This window comes from Eriocheir sinensis, chromosome 27, assembly GCF_024679095.1.
Source record: "Eriocheir sinensis breed Jianghai 21 chromosome 27, ASM2467909v1, whole genome shotgun sequence".
Taxonomy (NCBI): Eukaryota; Metazoa; Arthropoda; class Malacostraca; order Decapoda; family Varunidae; genus Eriocheir; species Eriocheir sinensis.
In genome coordinates, this window is record NC_066535.1 from 7651769 (window position 1) to 7661134 (window position 9366).

The 9366-nt window shown below is 42.0% G+C and overlaps 1 protein-coding gene across 8 annotated transcripts in view; it reads left to right on the top strand.

Moving 5' to 3' along the window:
- The window catches only part of LOC127004058 (run domain Beclin-1-interacting and cysteine-rich domain-containing protein-like), a 28138-nt gene that overhangs the window by 11711 nt on the left and 7061 nt on the right, over positions 1–9366 (top strand). For all 8 annotated transcript variants that reach the window (XM_050871351.1, XM_050871347.1, XM_050871344.1 and 5 more), the window contains exons 5-9: positions 25–200; positions 1108–1262; positions 1470–1652; positions 2904–3086; positions 7034–7187. In XM_050871351.1, the coding sequence (XP_050727308.1) occupies positions 25–200; positions 1108–1262; positions 1470–1652; positions 2904–3086; positions 7034–7187 (851 nt within the window). The remainder of the gene's footprint in view (positions 1–24; positions 201–1107; positions 1263–1469; positions 1653–2903; positions 3087–7033; positions 7188–9366) is intronic.

Below are 9366 nucleotides of genomic sequence, written 5' to 3' on the forward strand. Positions count from 1 at the left end.
ACCAATTTACTCACCATCTACCAGACACCCTGAGTGAGTTGTCTGGATCATCCATGAAGAGTGCAGAAATGTCTTTCAAGAGTGATCTTACAGCAGCAGAAAATGTTGCCATAAATTTACTGAAAAATTTCAATGAGCAAAGACTTCCCAAAGCCTCTGAGTTGGAATGGCTTGTTTCAGAGGAAGAAGCTCCCCAAAAGGTGTGTACTCTGTATTTCTCGCAAACTAGTTTTGTCCCATATTGAAGGGCTGAAGGATTTCACAGGTGTTTGAAGAGTATCCAACACAGATAGTTAGGTGGCTGTTAACATCTCGTCACTGATTGGACAGCAGCTTCAGTCAACCTGTCTTCTGCACATTTTAGGAAGTGGCATCACTACATAAGTTTTACTTGTAATCTTTGTAACTTCATTTGCAAGCTTTGAAGAAGGGACTGGGGATGGAGTAGGAAGCAAAGAACTCTTAAATCTTTATTGGTTTTAGAAGTTTGTCTATTTTAGGTGTAAGGTTTAACCAATAAGCTAGGGAATTACAGTAATATTTTTCATTAAGATCATGCATAATACTTGTGTAAAAAGCAACAAAAAAATCTGTACTGATTGCTAAAAGGAAAGGATGACTAGACTGGCTTAGCTTTTCTCCTCTCTGATTTTCTTCCTCTTTATTTACATAGAATATGTATATCCATCTATCTGTCTTTGACAGTACTGCCCTATTCCCTCAATAAACTAGTCCAAGCAGGTGGCTATGGCAGAAGTCTATAGCTCTCCATACACTCCCTCTTTGCAACATAAATCCCTCCCTGTCTTTCATTCATATGTATGTCCCTTAACCCCACCAGTCTTTGTGACCAATAGTGCCTTAATCACACCATGTCTTACTATTAAAGTGTCATAAACCTACTTCATAAATTTAGTAGTGTATTCATGTTACTTGCTTGTACCAACTCTTTGAATTTATTAGGTTGAATTCATAAGCAGGGAACTGCCTCTATAGGCAAAAATTGGCATTTTGAAAAAGGTCTGAGGCTCTATAAAGGTAGAAAAATAAAGGAAGAAGGATAATGTAGCATGGAAAATATTTATTGACTTTATTTTATTGGGATAGCTGCTGCCGCTGCCAACCAGCATTGCAGTCGGTCCTGAGGATGGAAGTGGAGCAGCAGCAACAGCGAACATCCTGCCTCAGCCACAGCTGCGGGGCACATCGGATTGGGCTCCACCTCGACCACAACTTGTTCTCACACTTTTAGCCCCCACAAAGTAAGGGTGCTGTTGTTGAGCACCAATAGCACTCCTTTGGGAGCCACTTTTTGGAATAAGAATACTCATCCATGACCTGCCAAGATTGCAGTTCTTCCATTTTTCTCTGACAACATTTCCTTCCTAAACTTCATCTCCCCATTCTGCAAGTATTCTCCATCACCTCTACTGATGCATGCATACATGGTGACATGTTTCTGCCTACAGGAGGTCTGCAATGATGAAGAATCAGGGTTGGCGGTGTGCTGGCTGTGGCATGAAGGTATCGGAGCAGCTCAGCAGACACTTTAGGTTCTGCAACTATCTTGGCCGCTATTTTTGCACCACATGCCACAGCAACCAAACCTCAATCATTCCTGCCAGGGTAATACACAAATGGGATTTCAAAGTGTAAGTAAGTTTGGATAATTTTTGAAAGGAGATTACTCAGTTATGTGTATGTACTTGTAGTAGTCAGTTTCACTTTATTTATTTATTTATTTTTATTTTATTTATTTATTTTTTTTTTTATTATTATTATTATTATTATTATTTTTTACAGCTAAGGAGACCGTTCAAGGGCGTAAAGAAAAATATTAAAAAAAAAAGCCCGCCACTTACTGCTCCTGAATAGAGGTCAAAGGAGTGTCCAAAAAGAGAGGTCAATTTCGGGAGGAGAGGTGTCCTGATACCCTCCTCTTGAAAGAGTTCAAGTCGTAGGCAGGAGGAAATACAGATGAAGGAAGATTGTTCCAGAGTTTACCAGCGTGAGGGATGAAAGAGTGAAGATGCTGGTTGACTCTTGCATAAGGGGTTTGGACAGTATAGGGATGAGCATGAGCAGAAAGTCGTGTGCAGCGGGGCCACGGGAGGGGGGGAGGCATGCAGTTAGCAAGATCAGAAGAGCAGTCAGCATGAAAATATCAATAGAAGATAGAAAGAGAGGCAACATGGCGGCGGAATTTGAGAGGTAGAAGACTATCAGTATGAGGAGATCACTGATTTGTTAATGTTCATTGCTCATATTTAAAGCTCTTCATACTCATGATCGTTTAGAGAAATTTGACTCTTAATCCCTGCCATGATGTCACTAAGTCATGTTTTACTAATCGATTGTCATTTTACTTAAGATATATGAAGCAGCAGTGCAACAACAATTATATGTCTCAATTTTAGGGTGCCTCACTAGAGCCTTTTCATTAAACTAAAAACTGGGAGTAATATTTTGAAATGCTTCAAGGCATGGCTTGGCAACAAGTGTCAGGGTTATGAAGAAATGTTTGGCCACAACAAAGTGGCTGGAAAGGCTAGCAGATCCCTCTATGGGACAACAGTAGGTGTTCCCAGGTCCCACTCAGGTGGACTGCACCTAAGAAAGTGGGCCCACTTCAGGCTCCTGCCACATGTCAGGGCCCATTTGATACATAAATGGACCATCAGCTGACCCACCCTTTCCAGGGACAGGATCCTACTGCTTGCTGATGTCTCTTAGATAGTACACTGGATGAGGCCTCAAAATATGAGGTACTGTCATTAGGTGGCACAGACCAGACCTTCCAAAGACATGTAAGGATTAACCAAATATATCAAATGAGGTGGTACCAAAAACATCCTCCCAAAGTTGACATTGCCCCCTTTAGAAGGTTGATTATTTTTTCACAGGTATCCAGTTTCAAACTTCTCCTTGGAGTTGATTGAAAGCATGAAATGCGATCCACTGTTCAATGTGAGTTCTCTAAACTACGGCTTATACAAGAAGTGTCGGCATCTTCAGCAGACTCATATATATCGCTTGCAGCTCTACCATGCACAGCCATACATCACCACCTGTAGCAGAGCACATAAGTAAGTATTTCTCCCTTCTATTCTCATTTTTAGATTTATTTTTCTTTTAAGTGTGCAGATATTTTCTGGGAAATGGCTGTGCGCTCTGGTGATTGTGCCTATTTTTTTTCCTGTAGATATAAATGATTACCTTTACTTTGTCAGTCACTGTTGGGTAATTAGGATGCAGGCCCAGTTTGTAAGGAAATGTGTGTATCATGCACGAGTAGGTAGGAAGACACCAACTGAAACGGGCGTAAGCTACTCCCGGTGAGGTATATATGGGAAGCGAGGAGGGTGCTGAAGCCCTCTGAAGACCCTTCCAATGTCCTCACTATCCATTTCCCTATTGTCTAATCAACACCAGAGAGTAGTTCAGCATACTCTCTAAAGACAGATCCTCTCTCTTTCCACACCGCACTACATTCACACAACATACACACCTTTTCCCAAAATTTTAAATTCAAAATGGCGCATTTATGTATTCCCTCGTAGTCCCCGCCTCGGGGGGGGACCACAAATTCCCCCAGGGAGGACTCCCCTTCTGGCTGCCGACTTGAGAGGTGTCTTAACTCCTCGAACCTCTTTCTCATCAATTTCTGCAACATTCACAGTCTTCGTTCTAATTTTCATTCTGTGGAACACCATCTCTCCTCTAAACCTCACCTTCTCTTCCTCACCGAAACACAGGTTTCTGAGGCTGCTGACAACAATCTCTACTCTGTTCCCTCCTACTATCTCTATCCTAAATTTCAATCCAAAGCTGGATGTTGCGCCTACATGCGCAACATCACTTGCTCTCGTGTCCACGACCTTGACTCTTCAGAATTTTCCAACATCTGGCTGAGACTTAATTGTCATTCTATTACTTAATACATCTGTGCTGTTTATCTCTCACCTAACTCTACTAACTATGTAAAATTCTTTGACTACTTGAACCCTAAAATGGAGCACATCTTGACTCACTCTCCCTTCACTGAAATCTCCATCCCAGGAGATTTCAATGTTCACCACCAGCTTTGGCTTTCATCCTCTTTCACTGACCAACCTAGTGAACTAGCCTACAACTTTGCTCTCCTCAATGATCCATAGCAGTTGGTTCAGCACCCTACAGGTATTCCCGACCATCTTGGAGACAGGCCCAACATACTAGACCTCTTCCATATCTCTAACCCTTCTACTTACTCTGTCAAACTTTTCTCTCTGTCGGGCTCCTCCGATCACAACTTTATTTCTGTATCCTGTCCTATGGCTCCTGTACACCCTCTGGACCCACCAAAGAGGTGATGCTTCTGGCATTTTGCTTCAGATCGGTGGGATGACCTGAGGATGTACTTTTCAGATTTCCCATGGAATGATCCACGAGAGATTCCATGAGAGAGACCCCTCTGTGTGTGCCCAGCGCATCACAGAGGTGATTGTCTCTGGAATGGAGGCACACATTCCACGTACTTTCTCTACTCCTCATGCTAAAAAGCCTTGGTTTAATCACGCTTGTTCTTGTGTTATCAAAGATAGAGAGGCAGCTCACAAAAGGTAACAGAGCCTTCGCACTCCTCCTAACCATGATCTTTATATTTCTGCCCGGAATCATGCCAAATCTATTCTTCGACTTACCAAAAGCTCTTTCATAAACAGAAAATGTCAAAACCTTGCTTTTTCTAATTCTTCGCGGTACTTCTGGCATCTAGCCAAAAATATCTCCAACTTCACTTCTTCATCTTTCCTTCCTCTCCTTAATCCTGACAGCAGCACTGCCGTCTCATCTATCTCTAAGGCTGAACTCTTCTCTCAGACTTTCTGTAACAACTCCACTCTGGATGATTCTGGGCATATTCCTCCTACTCGTGCCCCCTCTGACGCTTATGCCTGGTATTAAGATTTTTAAGAACAATATTTTCTATGCCCTCTCTGGCCTCAACTTTCAGAAGGCTTATGGACCTGATGGAGTGCCTCCTATTGTCCTTAAAAACTGTGCCTCCGCGCTGACCACCTGCCTGGTCAAACTCTTTCGTCTCTGCCTATCAACATCTACCTTTCCTTCCTGCTGGAATACGCCTTCATACAGCCTGTGCCTAAGAAGGGTGTCTGCTCCAATCCTTCAAACTACCGCCCCATAGCTTTACTTTCCTGTCTCTTTAAAGCTTATGAATCAATCCTTAACCGAAAGATTCAAAAGCACCTTTCCACCTCTGACCTTCTATCTGATCGCCAGCATGGGTTCCACAAGGGGCGTTCTGCTGGCGTTCTTCTTGCTCTCTTAACTGCTTTTGGTCACTCTCTTAGCCATTTTGGTGAAACTTTGGCACTTGCGCAAGACATATCGAAAGCATTTGATAGAGTCTGGCACAAGTCTTTGCTTTCTAAACTGCCCTCTTACGGTTTCTATCCTTCTCTCTGTTTCTTTATCTCCAGTTTCCTTTCCGGACGTTCTATCTCTGCTGTGATAGACGGTCACTGTTCTTCCCCTAAACCTATCAACAGTGGTGTTCCACAGAGCTCTGTTCTATCACCCACTCTCTTCCTGTTATTCATCAATGATCTTCTTTCCATAACAAACTGTCCTATCCACTCATATGCTGATGACTCCACTCTGCATTATTCAACTTCTTTCAACAGAAGACCTTCTCAACAGGAATTACAAGACTTCAGACTGGAGGCTGCAGAACACTTAACCTCAGACCTTGCTATCATTTCCAATTGGGGTAAAAGGAACCTTGTATCCTTCAATGCCTCAAAAACCCAATTTCTCCACCTATCAACTCGACACAATCTTCCAAACACCTATCCTCTATTCTTTGATAACACTCAGCTGTCATCTTCTTCAACACTAAATATCCTCGGTCTATCCTTAGCTCAAAATCTCATCTGGAAACTTCACATCTCCTCTCTCACTAAATCAGCTTCCTCGAGGTTGGGCGTTCTGTATCATCTCTGCCAATTCTTCTCCCACGCACAGATGCTTTCCATTTATAGGGGCCTTGTCCGCCCTCGTATGGAGTATGCATCTCACGTGTGGGGGGCTCCACTCACAGCTCTCCTGGACAGAGTGGAGTCTAAGGCTCTTTGTCTCATCAGCTCTCCTCTTACTGATAGTCTACTACCTCTTAGATTCTGCCGCCACGTTGCTCTCTTTATATCTTTTATCAATATTTTCATGCCGACTGCTCTTCTGAACTTGCTAACTGCATGACTCCTCCCCTCCCACAGCCCCGCTGCACTTGATTGTCCACTCTCGCTCATCCCTATACTGTCCAAACCCCTTATGCAAGAGTTAACCCGCATTTTTACTCTTTCATCCCTTACAGTGGTAAACTCTGGAACAGCCTTCCTTCGTCTGTATTTCCTCCTGCCTATAACTTGACCTCTTTCAAGAACAGTGTTTCAAGACACCTCTCCACCCAAAATTGACCTCTTTTTTGGCCACTCTATACTATCTTCTGTTGTGGGAGCGGCAAGTAGCTGGCTTTTTTTTTTTTTTTTTTCCCTACACTTTTTGGTGCCCTTGAGCCGACTCTTGTTGTAAAAAAAAGTAGTCTATATACTTACCTTTGCTTTAAGTTAATTGTTTGACATGTTTGTCCTCAAGTAAACTATTATAGGTCTCCATATACTTTATCAACATTGGATTAACCAACCAGACATGGGTAACAACACAGATTTCTAGTTACTGCAATAGTGAAATTGAGCTAGTTACCCCAACTCACATCTTTATTTATCATAAAACTATCCTTAACCTTGCATATTTCATGAATATGAAATTCCATGTTTGTGCAAATTAAAATGAACTTCAAGAACAAGCATGTTGAACCATATACTTTACTAATGGGACAACAGTTATATATCTCAATTTTAGGGTGCCTTGTGTAGGCCAGTTGGAGCTGCCTTGTGTAGGCCAGTCAGCCTCTTGCAGTCTCGCTATGTTCTTATAAAAACTTTACTCACTAAACTTCAAAAATCTTTTTCAGTGAGATGAAGATGGTGGAAAGCAGACCTCAACACTGGGCAAGTGATCCTCATGCTTACTCTCTGGAAGATCTGATCTTAGCAAAGAATGGTTCTTTAGTGGGCGAAGTGAAGAAACTAACCAAACTTTGCATCAATCATATTGCAAAATGCCAGGTATTGTGCATTGTGTGTGTATTTATCTAGTTGTAATTCACAGAAAATTACCTTCACTCTCAGGGTCCCATCTTTTGAGTCGACATCCTGCTCGCTGTCAAACCCATACATAACCTCTCATACATGTTTCATTATTTTCTCCTCATCCCATCCTGAAACACCAAATATACCTCGTATAGTTCATTTCCACTGCACGTATTCTCGATTGCTGTGCTGCATTCCATGTCCACGTCTCTGATTCATATGACAGAGGTAGCAGGATAATGCTGTTCCTTATTCCTCTCTTTATCTCCATTCTCACATTTCTTCCTTTCATAACTCTCTAACACACCTACTACTTGTCTGCCCTTCACTGCTCGTTCCCTCACCTCACCTTCCATACTTCCATGCTAACATAAAACTGTCCCTTAATATTAATTTTAAATTCAGTCACCTCCTCCATTCTCTCTTCCCCCAGCCTTATCCTACAGTCATCTCCTCCATTCTCTCCTCTCCTAGCCTTATCCTACACTTCATTATTCTCTCTGCTCTAACCTTGTACAGCTTTGCAAAAAAAATGGTCTGCTCTCTCACCCTCTCAAATACCATAACCTTACTCTTTCCAGCATTCACTTTAAGCTTTTTTCTCTTACACACCCTGTTAAACTCATCTACTATCCTCTGTTGTGTCCCCTCATTTTCTGCCAACAATGTTGTATCATCTGCAAACAGGCCTGCCAACAATGATTCCTCTGTACCTCTCACTTTCAGCTTTGAACCTATCTCCCCCACTCCAACTCTCACTTCTTTCATACAACTGTCCATGTTCACATTAAAAAGCCATGGTGACATCACACATCACTGTCTCACACCCACACCAATATCAAAACTCAATCTACTCACTATTCACGCATACAGAGACACTCACATCCTTATAGAAAGATGTGATCCCCTCCAGCAAAAGCCCTCCCACACCATATATCCTTAAAACATCCCATAAACCTTTCCTGTCAACCCTGTCATATGCTTTCTCTAGGTCCTTGAAAGCAACAAACAGCTTCCTATCCTTTTCTAGGTACTTTTCAACTAGCATGATCAGTGCAAGTATATGATCTGCACAACCCCTCCCTTTCCTAAAAAAAAAAACCTTGTTCATCATCATCTCATTTAAAACCCTTCCATACACTTTTCCTGTCACACTGAGTAGACTTATTCCCCTTTAACTATTACAATCAACTCTGCTGCCTTTCCCTTTGTACAGCAAAACAATAGCTTTTCTCCAGTCCTCTGCCACCTCACCTTGTTCCCCATGTTAGGCTACATATCCATAACATCCATTCCACAACTACACCTCCTCCATACTTCAGCATTTCTGCTGTTATCCCATCAGCTCCAGGGGCCTTTCCTACTATTAACTTCTTTATTGTCTCCTCTATCTCACCTCTCTCCACCTCACCCTGTGGATCTGGCCACCCTACATTGATCTTATTCCTACACTATAGTCGGTTCCACGAGAGCTGGCGATTTTCCTTCAGGGGTGGACTCGCAGACTTGGCATCATTGCTTGAGTGACAGTCTCTGCGCCGCTCATTGGCTGTTGTTTACTAGATCTAAGCTGCAGCAATTTCATTTGCCATGGCATAGCGTACTATCTCTCGCTTTCTGCTACCTCATAAAATCAACACTATTGGTATATAAATGTAGTTATTCTTACAGCACGATGAAAGAGAAGGTTCTTGCCTTAGGCTAGTGTTTACGTTATGACTACGTATCATCACTACACATTATGTTAGACTAAAAATATACCAAGAAATCCCACAATAAATGAGTTGACAAATGACATTGTATAGACTGTAGCCTGGCACTTTGTAATAGTAAAAAGTAGTAATAAAAAATCAGCCTTAACAGTCGCTTCAGTCGCTGGACATTGTCTGTTTATGTGCAGTTCCGACTTAGTTTTGTTATGAATGTCGTTACAGATTTATTTGTAATAGTTCAAAGAGCACATACTTATCAATAAAGGTATTATTACATTAGTTTTTATCGGTGCAATCTGTTACATTATTTCTCAAAAAGGGTTTCGGTAGGAATACAAAGTCAATATTATGCACTTTAGAACATGTTAAGAATTGGCCAATGAGCACGCAGTACTGTCACCCAAATAATGATACCATGTCCGCGAGTCCATCCTTGAAAGATT